This window comes from Pelodiscus sinensis, chromosome 6, assembly GCF_049634645.1.
Source record: "Pelodiscus sinensis isolate JC-2024 chromosome 6, ASM4963464v1, whole genome shotgun sequence".
NCBI lineage: Eukaryota > Metazoa > Chordata > Testudines > Trionychidae > Pelodiscus > Pelodiscus sinensis.
Window position 1 is genome coordinate 121,795,453 of NC_134716.1, and position 12,945 is coordinate 121,808,397.

At 40.7% G+C, this 12,945-nt stretch overlaps 1 protein-coding gene across 3 annotated transcripts in view; it reads right to left on the reverse strand.

Moving 5' to 3' along the window:
* PIK3C3 (phosphatidylinositol 3-kinase catalytic subunit type 3) overlaps positions 1 to 12,945 on the reverse strand; it is a 133,530-nt gene that overhangs the window by 103,871 nt on the left and 16,714 nt on the right. The window contains exons 5-7 of one of the 3 annotated variants that reach the window (XM_075932754.1): positions 10,135 to 10,161; positions 5,045 to 5,131; positions 2,244 to 2,339 (exon numbers count right to left, since the gene is read on the reverse strand). The exons of 1 other annotated variant lie outside the window; for it this stretch is intronic. In XM_075932754.1, coding sequence (XP_075788869.1) covers positions 2,244 to 2,339; positions 5,045 to 5,131; positions 10,135 to 10,161 — 210 coding nt within the window. The remainder of the gene's footprint in view (positions 1 to 2,243; positions 2,340 to 5,044; positions 5,132 to 10,134; positions 10,162 to 12,945) is intronic. One more of the 3 variants, XM_075932755.1, reaches the window with a different exon arrangement.

Sequence of the window (12,945 nt, forward strand, 5' to 3'; positions counted from 1 at the left end):
TCTGGCTGGTACGAGAGTCCTCTCCATATCAGTGACAAGGTGAATGGTCCTGGCTTGGTGAACAGTGCCGAGGAAAAAGGGACCTTCTTAACATTGGAGACTTCCACCACACCTGCACTGGCCCTGGTAGTGGCGGAGGCACTGGAGACTCACAGGGACACTGATCGGCCGGATGTTAGCTCGATCAGGTCGAGGCAGCCTCATACGTCTCAGGGGAATGGATGGCATGTTCACATCTGTGGCTCTCCCGGGACTGGGAATCCACTTGCACCAGACTCAATGGCTCCAACAGAAGTGCTGTACAAGCAGGTTGTATCGAAGGGTGCTCTGACTCAGGATGTGACACTTTAAGCTTTTAGATCTGAAAAAGGGAACCGTCTCCTTTCCCGCCTCTGTTGTTTCTTCTGCACCAGAGAATGGGATAGGTGCTGAGAGCTAGTCTTCGGTGATCTGCAGTGCCAGGGTGTCTTATCCGATTCCTTCGTCAGAGCCGGTGCACTGAGCACCAACAAAGGCGCACTGCATTCTGAGGCCACAGATGGGAGTCCTGCAGCCTGTGGTGCTGGATGGGGATCCAAAGATTCCCTCATTAACATATTTCAGAGGCAGAACTCTCTGTCTCTTCTAGTTCTTGACGTAAAGGCTCTACAGATCTCACACTTGTCTGCTAAATGGGCCACTCCCAAACACTTTAGGCAGGACTCGTGCGGACCGCCTGTTGGCATAAACTTTGCACACTGTCTGCACTGCTTGAAGCCAGGAAGCCAAGGCATGTCCCGGCTCCTGTGGGGGAAGAACAAAAATGGAGTCCCTGCTACGAATTTAACCACAACCTAACACTTCAGAAAAGCTAACTACAAAAGCAAGCAGGGAAAGCACACTTGCCCAAGGCAAGGAGACTCTAGCTCTGAGAGCCATCACTAGCGACAAGAAGGAACTGAGGAAGGAAGCAGTCGGTAGGGTGCTATATACCTAGCCACTGGTGCCGCTCCAGGAGTCTCCCCTGCCAACCTACAGTATCCAGCTAGGGAAAATCTTCCCAGCAGCTGTGCATGCGGCGTGCACACACCTAAATTGGAAGGCACATGAGCAATCACTCAAAGAAGAACTTATGCAATTCTGAAGATCCAGATCAGGAGTGGCCAACCCATTTAACAAAGAGAGCCAAAACAGAGGAGGAAAAAATGCAAAGAGCCGCACCAGAATTGTCAAGCAAAAAAAAAGCAAGCCTCCAGAAGAGAACTGCCAAGCAAAAACAAAACAAAAAAAAATAAAAAATATATATTTTTTTTCCTAAAAGGAGGCTGCTCCTTTAAGACGGCCGCCATTTTTAAAACCCCACACCTCCGAGCCAGTAAGCACAGGGCAGCTGGGGATCTGGAGTAGCCGGTGGGGGCCATTTTTGGGGGGGCGGGAGGGAGGGGGGACAGAAGCGGCTTCATGAGCCACACTTTTGTGAAGCAAGAGCCACATGCGGCTCGTGAACCACGGGTTGGCCACAGCTGATCCAGATTCTCATCCTAGTTTTTCAAACTGCAATGTGGTCTTGGAAAGTTCACTTATCCTCTTACCTTCATCTTCCCATTGCAAAATGGGGTTAAGAATACTAATTTTCTTTGCATGCTATTTGGGGGAATTTGCTGATGTTTGCATACTGTCCTGAGATCCTTACAAGCAAGATGTTACGTAAATGGAAAATATTATATAATACTAAATGAAGTAGAGAGTTCATCTATTTGTTATTGTCATGAAAACCTATTAAAAGTATGAAAATGTGTCCTTTGTTATATTTTAAGGAACATGGGGAAAATAAATCTTTATTTGTTCAGATAAATCAGACTGTCTGTTGGCACAGCTCTTGTACAAAGTTTTGATAAGCCAATCCCATATCAAGCCTCTCAAAGATGACAAGTATATCTCTTTCTCCTAGAACTCACTTTACATAAAGCTACTCTGAAAGAACTATTTGATTTGGGGAACAATCAACCAAAAAGTTTTTACTCACTCACACTTTTTAAATGTGTAAACTTGAATGGCATTATATGAATGATTGACTTCTGTAATCTTGCTGTAGCTCTACTATTTGATTTGTATGTACATAAACAGCTGCCACTGACAGCTGTCTACTGCTATCTTGCAACAAAATATTTCATCTCAGCAGGAAAAGCTGTAATTTTTATTTTTTGTGGCAAGTTTGCTTTCCCTCCTCCTTAAAGGAATCATAAAATGTGTACAGCACATACCTTTTCATAGTAAACTATTCCATATTCTTTATCATCACACTTGACACACCGGAACTCAATCATCAAGTACATAAAATTAGAACTTCGTTTTTCACTCTAAAAAGAAAACAGACTCAAGATGAAGACTGTATCTTAAAGAAGAGCTTCCATCTCCAGCATTTTCTTAACAGAAATTATTTTATTTCCTTTGTGCTACAGCAGATGCATTAGATCATCCGAGGCTGTGGCAACTGCTCAGTTTATAATTTCATATAACTACTTATTTTAGGACACCAGCTTTCTCTGACTTTACATATTGTGAGTCACACTCCACTACAAACATTTTCATGCAATAGGAGACAATAGTTTAACTGAGTCAATGGAAAAGCAGAGTTAAAGTTGTACTGTAAGGTGCTCTCTTAGCACCTCAATGGCTTCAAGAAACAGTCTGCTCAGTTTACAAAGTTTTCTAATTGCAAACTCTGCAAATAGTACTTGGGATCTTGGGAGTTTGGGTGCATTGTTTCAGGCTCACATGCCAACCTCAGAAATAAAAATTCTCCTACTGAGGCTGCATAACCAGCTCTGCACAGCTCACAAGAGAATCAGCCTATCCAGCCAGGGAATTATTGATTCTCTAGGAAAAGGAGGCTGGTCTCATGTTTAAAGCACAATTATGAGAACTAGTTAATAGTGTTCTGTCAGACTGCCGGCTTGATGTCGGGTCAAATTACTTCTTCTGTGCTAATCTCCCCCCTGTAAAAACTGGTGTTTCAAAGAAGGTTAGAATTTGCACAGGAGTGCAGCTCTTGCCAGTGGAAGGTGTTCTAGAAATACTAGTGGAAGGTGTTCTAGAAATGCAAATCATTTCCCCTGCAGCTATCACAGAAACGCAAAGAAGCAAAAAAAATAAAAAAAATAAAATAAAAAAAAAAAACTCCAATAAAACCTTAAGCAAGCAATTGTCAATACACAGATGTGTTGAGTAAACTCTTTTCTACACTACCAAGTTTTGTTGACAAAATGTATGTTTCCCAGATGTTGACAAATCAAAAATCAACAAAGAAGTTTACACTTGCTCTCTCTTTGGACAGATCATGTCCACATTAGAGGTGCTGCCATCATCCACAATGTGAGCAATGCACTGTGGGTATGTATCCCACAATGAAGTGTTGTGGGAAGGCAGAACTGATCACTGCCGCAACGTGGGATTGCCTCTAGAGTTCTCCCACAGCCTACCCAGATGATAGGACAGGCACCATGAGTAGCTCTGTGAGCTTGTCTTGCTGAGGAATGTCAAAGAAACATAGCAGTCTCTCCCCTCACTCACCCTGCAACAAGTCTGCCTACCGCTGTGTGCTTTTTGCTGGTCAGAACAGGAGTCCAATGATTTGCTCTTTGTTCCCCAAATGGAGCAGAACACTCAGCTGTCAGGCCAGGTCTATACTAGACCCGGTAGCTCAGATTAAGGTACACAAGTCCAGCTCATACAGTACGTAGCTAGAGTTAGCTTACCTTAAGCTGAGCTTGGTGGCGTCCCCACAGTGAGAAGCCCAAAGCAGCAAATGCTCCAGTTGGCTTCCCTTACTCCTGGCAAGAGCAGGAGGACCAGATGCCATTAGCGGAGCCTTCTGAGTTGGATTTAGCAAGTCTTAACTAGACTCGCTAAATGGAACTCCAGAAGATCGATCGCAGCAGTATCGATCTTCCATGGAGTGAAGACATGGCCTCAGATACTTCCCGGAGCTTTGAAAGGGGAGGGATGAATACCTGCAGGGCAGCAGAGATCTAAACAATAAGCAGAATGATTGTGGCAGGCATTGTGGGATACTGGCAGAAGCCAGTTCTGTCAACAAAATAAACAGCAAATGCAGTAATAAGGTTGGTGGTACCTGCAAGATTAACAAATGTATTTGGGCATAAGGTTTCCTGGGCTGGAACCTACTTAATCAAATACATGAAAATTTCTATAATAACTTCCATGGGCAAAATGCATCTGATGAACTGGGTTTCAGCCCATGAATGCTTATGCCCTAATAAACATTAAGGCTCCACCAGATTCTCCAGGTTTGTTTGGGATTTTTTTTGGTGAGACCAACTAAGATGGCTACCCCCCTAACACAAACAGCAGTTTCTACACTGGGTCGACAATAAAAGGAGCAGAAAGTCTTGCGTAAAGATGAAAGTTTTTTGTTATTGAAATTGGGCATTTTTCCTGACAAAAGTTGCATGGCAGTGTTTATGTTCTCACTGTTTTGTTGCCAAAAGGCAGTTTCTGGCAACAAAGGTCGGTAGTGTCAACAAGATCTCAGTTGGTCATTCTATGCATCTTTCAGAGTATAGGCCCTTTAAGATCATTTTTGGCTTCATTGATTAACTCTTCCTTCCTGAGCTGGCGGCAGGAATTCACTCTGAAGATTTAAAACAAATAAGCAATCGATTTAAGCAAAAAAGTCTCAAGAGGCAGTATATTTCCTCCCAAAGAAACATCAGTTTAAACAAAAGAGTGTGAATTGATTAGACATTGACTATAAATTTAATGCAGAGCCTGCGTGAGTTGAAGATTACTGAAGGAAATTGTGATAATTTCAATTCCCCTCCCGCATGATGCTCTAACAGACTTATGCAACTTGTAGCCAAGTTAACTATTTTCAGCTACCAGTGCATCACCAATCCCCAAAAAGGTGATTTTTAGATTCACTTCTTCCATTAAAAGAAAAACGGGCAAGTCATTTAAATAACAGTCTCCCAAGCAAGCAAGCCAAGGCTTCCACATCAAGACGACCCAAAACCCATTATAAATCTAATATATGATGACCTACCTCATTGATCATTTCTATTTCTCTAAAGGTCAGTCTGTCCAGCCAGTCTACTTTCACCATATGACCTTGTCGATGAGACTTGGTGAGCTGCCATGGAAATATATCGTGATAGTATTTTAATTGCTGTGACTTAAAAAGAATATCCAAGCCATAATTTCAAAAGCAATCACACATGAAGGGGATGGGAAGAGAGGGAGTTAAAAAGCATCTACAATACACATAAAGTTTCCCCTATAAACAATCTGCCTCAAAAATATTCCCAAGATTCAAAATATATTCATCACCAAAGAAAGGACAAAATACACATAGCATTAAGCTCAGTTTTGAATTCATAATAATATGGCCTATTTGTAAAGCAGAACTTTAGCATGACAATATTCATGGTTTGGTGGTTCCTGTCATGTGAAAGATATCTGAATCCAAGATCTCCAAAATTAGGGAATGGCCAAGTGTGGTACTTCATTTAACTTTATAAACTATGCTACCTGTCCTTAAAAGTACTTGAAAGATGTGATTTGAGTAAGTTTCCCTGGGTCAGTCATACTGGATAGAGCAGAGATGCCCAAACAGTGATCTGCAAAGCCTTTGCAGGTGGTCTAGGGAGGGATGGATGAGAACATGTTGCTGATTCCTTCTGTATCTCGTTAAAATACATACTTAGTGCTCCTGTTCTGCCTAAACAATTGCCATAGTGGCTACAGAGGTCACGTAGCTATCTCCCACTGCAATGGCAGTCTATGAGACCACTATTAAATTGCGGCCCATGCCATCTACAGTTTAAGAATCCTCACCCTCAACACAGAAGATTACAGTTTGTGTCAATCACTTGGGGCTTCAATAAAAGCTTACCAAAAAAAGGCAAGATGTACAGAAACACACAAGTAGGAGGGCTGGACTCTCCTAATGTAAACCTTTCCTTTGTTTTGCCATACTGTAAATTATAGTACATAGAACTTAGGGTTGAATTCTGAATACAAGTTATTTCTGAAAAATGAGACACTTGAAAATTTTATCTTTCATAGCCAGCAAAGGTTCCCAGTCTTTATAGCAGAAATGGAATAATGTATTATAAAGTGTAAAATCTTTTAAATAAAAGTAAATTAAAACCTTCAGTAAGGCAACTGACCTGTTAATTTGGGATTTTTTCCACAATCATAATGTACCATGCTCCCTCCCATTCCCCCCGCATCAACCCTCCACCCAAAAAAAAAAAGGAATTCAAAACTAGGTAGCTGACAGGTATCAAAATGTTATTGTAAACAGATAATTAAGAAGCATTTTTAATAGGGTCTTACAAAGCTAAGTTCTATTTTTTGACTCTATGCTAGTTAGCATTTTTATCAATGACTCATCTTAGAAGAAGCTATAAAATCAACCAAGTCTGAGTTGACAAAGATTGGGAAGTGGTAAAAAAATTGATATGACAGGTATTCTGAATGGCTTGGTATAACGGGTACAAACAAGCAATATTCATTTAAATATTGCCAAATAGGAAGTTATAGCCTACAAAAAAGAAACGTAGATCACGTATGCATGTAGACTCTATCCTGGGAAGCAGTATAATTGAAAAATATCTGGGGGGGAAGAGAGGAGAGAGGTTATTGTGGATAATCAGCAACAAGTTAGCTACACTGAGGTGCTGTTACCAAAAAGGCCAATGTGATCATTAGATATTTAAACAGGAGAATTTCAAGTAAAAATAGAGGGATTATATTACTTCATAGTTGGAACTGATCCAACTGCTACTAGAATACTGTATGAAGTTTTAGACACCACAACTCAGGATGGATGATAATAAACTGGACAAGGTACAGAGATGAGCCATAAGAATGACTAAACAGTTAGAAAACTGTGATAAACACAAGAAGTTCAATTCATTTAGCTTCATGAAAAGGTTAGACTCTGATATAAGTCACCCCTAAAGTACATACATGAGGAAAAAAAATATGGCCTGATCCAATGGTTGACAATTGAAGCTAGACAACTTCAGACTGGAAATAAACTCTAAATTTTTTAATAGTAAGGATAAACAATCAGTGAAGAATTTAACAAAGGTCATGGTTTATTTTCCATCATCGGTAATTTTTTAAATCAAGACTGGGTGGGTTTTTTTCCCTAAAAGATATGCATTAGTTCAAATAAATTAAATCAGGAAAGTACAGTATAATGCTCTATATTATGTAGGTCAGACTCTCTGATCACAGTTGTCATTTCTAGCCTTACCATCTATAAAAAGTTATGTTAGGACTTCTCTTAAGCAAATTATTATGGCTCAGTAATTATTCATAGCCAATATACCTGTAACTCAAATATGGAGAACAACAAAAAGCATTCACTCCAAAGCATACGACAGCTCAGATGCCTTATAAAAATCTACTCTGTGGAAGTAGACAGACACAGTATGCTCCCAATATACATGCACATTGTGCTGCTGTTCCAGCACCATTCCGCAATGCCTAAAATGTAAGGGCTGAAAAGTGAAGGATTGCTTTTGCCAATGTGGTTTATAAGACAGGTTCAAGGAGTATTAGGATAAAAGTTTATATCTATACTACATAAAATGATTGTACGTATACTATTCAAGCTGTATATTTACACCCCATTGGGTAAACAAAAATAGACAAACTTTTAAAACTCTTCTGCTCTTTTTAAGAGATGCTCCCTCTTGACTAGAGAGGGTGGGGGGAAGGGAGTGAAGAACAGGAGGAAAAAACCCCAGTCCAGACAGAAGTCTATCTTCTTTTCTATAATTACAGCAGCCCAAATCAGGGCCCACTGTGTTGGTATTGTACAAACATTTAATGAATAGACTACATGGACTTGGCAATATTTTCAGAAGTCCTGAGTCAAACATGCCTCTCTTTCTCAACCTCCCCCCAACCCCCTCCCACCCCCGCCCCCCACACACACCTGGAGGTTTTCTTAACCTACTTGATTTTTAAGTCAAGGTTTGTTCATTTTTTGAAACCTGCTGTATGATTTTTTTCCCCACCTTTGTAGTGGAAAACTGCATGTCCCTAATTTGTGTGCAATCACCGCCAGGCTAAAATTCAACTTTAGAAGTTTAAAAACTGGCTCCCCTCACAGACTAGTTCCCACCTGCTGCCTCTGATAGAGAGGCAGCAGCACAGTGCAGACTGGTAGCAGCCTTTGTCTCTGAGCAGCCTCTATCAGAGGCAGCAACATGGGAGGTGGGGTGGGGGAGAATAGGAGGATCTGTGGGATAAGGTGCTCGTGGGGAGCCGACTTAACAGCCGGCTCCCCATAGGCACCAGCTCCCGCCTTCCGTCCCTCCCCTCTCCCCACATTTACTCAACAGGATTAACCAGGCTTATCGGTTAATCGTTTACTTGACTATATGCTGACATCCCTACTAATCATCAAGTAAAACGTGCCCTTGTCATCCATTCCCAGCCCTGACAAACACTGACCAGGGACATCTTAAGCCCATCTTTCTGCAGGCAATCTCCAGCTTCAGAACAGTGAAATGTACTGAAGACAGTGGCCAATTTTGTAAGGGTACAACTTCACAAGAATGAAAGCAGGAATCAATTATGATAATTTTTTTTTAAATATCCCTCAAAACTGCAATTTTGTGAGAAAATGCTGAGAGCTGTAAAGACCACAGAGTCCCTTTCCTAGTGAACTTCCAAAGCAGTTGAACAAAAAGATGTATAGGCAAACAAATGAAAATGGGAGCAATGTTGATGTGGTGGCAATGCGATGAGCACAATCACTAAGAATCTGATCCAGTGATGCACTAAGAATTCTCACCCACCAAAGAAAATATTTTATCTCACAATGAGAGCAACATATGAGAGTCGAGGTTAGCCAGCCAAATTTGTTCAATGGAAGGAGTTTATTAATGGTTTCCTTGAGATCAGTTATTTGATTACTGCTCTGGACATTTGTGTTAATAGCTAAAATGGTGATGCTGAAATCAAATTTTACTTACTCTGGTATGAATTACAAAACTGGAAGAAATCTAGGAGACACTCCATTAGAGCTCAATTTATATACATGATCACCATTCACTGGATTCAAACTTGTAAATGGAGTATGTTTGCAAAATAAGGGTTGAAGACCTTGATAGGTTTTGTTTCTCCTCCCAAAAATCAGGGTTTTTTCCTCTCACAGGAAATAGTTGCAGTTTGGGTATGTTTTTATTTTAAAGGAAAATTCCTTTTATTTCTGAGGGAGAAGGAGTAAGACTTCCTGAAGCTTCTCTCTTCCAAAGAGTATCAGCAGTGCCATGGCTGATGTTATACAAGCAATCACTACAACTCCATTTAAAGATTGTACAAGCTTATACTGTCCTGACATTTCCTGAGAGAAACTCATCTTTCCCCCCCTCTCAGCCATCTCTGCATAATTAAAGGCTGGAAACACAAAAGGAAGAGATGCTTGGGGGGAAGGTAGTGTTTCCTACTATTTTGAGGGATTGTGTTTACCCCCAGCTTAGAGAAATTTAACTTTTTTGCTTACATTAGCTTACCAAGGTTTTCTAATATTAAATAGGTTTTACTTCGTGACAAAAATTTGTTTCTGCTGCGCCGCCCCCCACACACTCATAGAGATGCTGCCAGGAAAATTACTTATAGAGAAGGAATGTTGAAGCAAATTTATTTCTACATTTCTCTGCAAGTTCCCAGAGATAAAGAAAGAATAGGCTCTAGTAAGCAGGGGTGCCAGTCCAGAGGCAACTCCATCAGTGAACAGATGGAATATTTCTGGAAGCCCCAGGCAATGGAAAGAAATGTATGTTTTATTTATAAAAAAATATCCTTAGCTAACTGTGAGAAAATTTGAACCGGAAAGAATGGGTGTATAGAGATGTATATGCCCCCACTGCACAAGCATGCTTTCATACACATCTTGAGAATGGTGTTGGTTAATATTAGAAATGGCAAATTTGACAAAAATGCAGCCATGAAACAAACAGTCCTTGATTAAAGGTAATTTCACTTCAAAAATCACAAACCATAGCAGAATGAGATGGTTTCTTATTAATAAATGTTAGGCTGCTTAGTGGCAGAAGCATGCACTCCCAAAAACCAGGTGCTGACAAGCTTTGCCCTCTTGTTACTTACTTCCTCAAAATGTTCCTTGTCAGGCTCCTATATTAAAGAAACTTGTTAATTAACCAACATGTTAAAGGACTATAATTTCCAAATATTTAATTGGAACTTAATACTGTATTTTATCAGAATTTTACCACATGGGGAGATGAGGGCACTCGTTACCTCTCAAGATAAGCTTATTATCTCACAGGATCAGGTTGAGCATGAATAACTCCCTCCCGTTCCCTCCCCTCCTCCCACACACCCATGTTTCTGTATCATGAATGCTTGGTTACATCCACAAACAAATAAGTGAGGACAGTTCACTTCAACTCAAGCTCAGTGCCAGGAAAAGCAAATTTAACTGCATCAAAAAACAAAGAAAAAAAACACTCCACAAACATCTTCATAATGCCACCCAATTGTATTTTAACTTCATACCTAAACCAAATCCACCCAAGATATCACTATTCTTTTCCGTTTAAATAGATACACATAAGGGGGGAAATAATCACAGGCTTCTCCTTCACAATACATTGTCCTTAAAAACAAAATATGCTTGGATATAAAAAGACCAAGTTTCTTTTACTGAAACAAAATCTATGTTAGATTTGTCAAATCATGTAATCCTACAAGGGTGGGTTTTTTTTTTCTTTTCGAGGGACATCAAATAATATATGCAGAAGGAGCACAAGACTATCTTGAACATAGTGCTGGTATCACCGCCATCTTGTATCCTGGGACATAGTGTGTCGTATCAGGGGATGGAATGTAGCCAGACGTGAACCCCCATTTTAACATCCATCTTTGTCTGCTTGAAACCATGCAGGGCACATAAGAGCAGGAAAACAGCATATTCTTTGAAAACCTTGGAGCAAGAGGTTTAGATATGCTGGCTCAGTGACCGTGACCAACTGTAAGCAGAGATAGGAGGGTGGTCAAACTAATTGTTGACCAAGAGACTGTACATCGTGCCCTTGACTTAACCCATATTGATACGAACACATACCCGTCCACGGGGGAAGGAATCTCCCGCCCAACAAGAACATCCGGCAGTCCTAATTTAGTTATCTTCCTCTCTTACAAGTGTAAATTAACTTGTAACCTGCTTGTAAGAACTGGCACCACAAAACGGACCAGTAAAATTTGGCCTCTTAAGATAAGAAAGAGAATACGGGCCCCCAGGGGTATAAAGATGAGTCCAGCAGCACACTTGCTTTGTGTGTCAATCTACCATCTATCTGCTGGTCGGGTTTGGTGTTTGACCTCCCGAGGTTCCACCTCGTATTCGTCTTTCCGAGGAATTGAGAGACCGGCCCTGGCCTGACACGCTGGAGTCGAGAGGCACAGAAGGGGGTAAAAATTGTACCTGGATGTGGTCCTTTGTTTAAGTATATATACATAGTGTTAGAGCTCTTTAAAGATTAAGCTGTCATTTGGTACCATTATTTCTATTTTCTATCTTTACCTTTTTCCTGTAACCACTTTTTAAGATCTATCTATATTTTACTAGTATTTAAGAAATAGAGCAATAGCCATTGTAACCATATGATTTATAAGTTCTTTTAGTAAACCTGTAACTGTTTAAGTTTTAACCTGACTCCTTCAGTTGCTGTAATAGAACCAAGCACAATTTAAAAGAACTTCAGCCGGTCATAAAGGGACAGACATAGGGAGAGCTTGGGCGTTTGGAGCCGTGTCACTCCCAGGTGACAAGATCCGTTGGGGCACCTTTCCAGCCTTTCCCAGGCTGCCCGCTGCGAAGGAACTTTGTGTTCTAGCAGTTAAAATCTAAGGTGTAGTAAGCTCTTCCTACACACTGGGGCGTCTGTTAGCCTGTTTGGCTACCCTCTGCGACGGGACTGTGGTCCTAGCAGTAAAGTCACGGACGTTAAAAATACTCGGGGCTCCTTTCAGCCTTCTGGGCTGCCCGCTGCAACGAAACTTCGTGTCTTAGCAGTTGAAGACTTAGGAGACATACCCACACACACTGCCCTGACCGTCGGCTGACAGTGCTTCAAAATTAACTTCACATTTTACAGGAGGATCTAATAAAACAAGTAGTCCTGTGGTACCTTAGAAACTAACACATTTATTAGGTCATGAGCTTTTGTGCGTGAAACCTACTTCATCAGATGAGTTGGAGTGTAAATTACAGAATCCAGGGTATATATAACAGCAAAAGAAGTTACCTGACAATTGCAGGACCAGTGTTAATTAAGTCAGGCTGGATGTGTTTCATTCACTGCATCTGATTTAGAAAGGCAAACATCAAAGGCGGGAAAGTTGCCGTAGTAGTACATTAACCAGTTAAGATCTTTATTCATGTCTAAGTTGATAGTACTGATCTTGTAAATGAACTCCAGTTCAGATGTCTCCCTCTATAATCAAGTGATAAAATTCTTTTGTAGAATGATTACTACTGTTGAATCCATTATTGAATGTCCATGGAGGTTAAAATGTTCCTCTGTAGGTTTGTGCGTGTAACCATTCCTGATGTCTGATTTGTATGCTTTTATCCTTTGGAGAAGAGGCTGTCCGATTTGGCCAATAAACTTGACAAAGGGGCATTGCTGCCATAAATCACAGTAGAGGATGTGCAGGTGTATGAGCCCCTAATGTTGTGGCTTATATGGTTAGGTTCTGTGATGATATTGCTTCTGTAGATGTGTGGACAGAGTTGGCAACTGGATTTGTTGCAGCGGTAGGTTCCTGAGTAAGTGTAGCATGTGGCTGCGAGTAAAGAGAAATTTACCTTAAGACTATTTTAGTTAACACGTTGAAAAGATAGATTCTTAAAAACTTTCCTTTACCTACTTTTTTTAAAGCCATTTAAAGCTT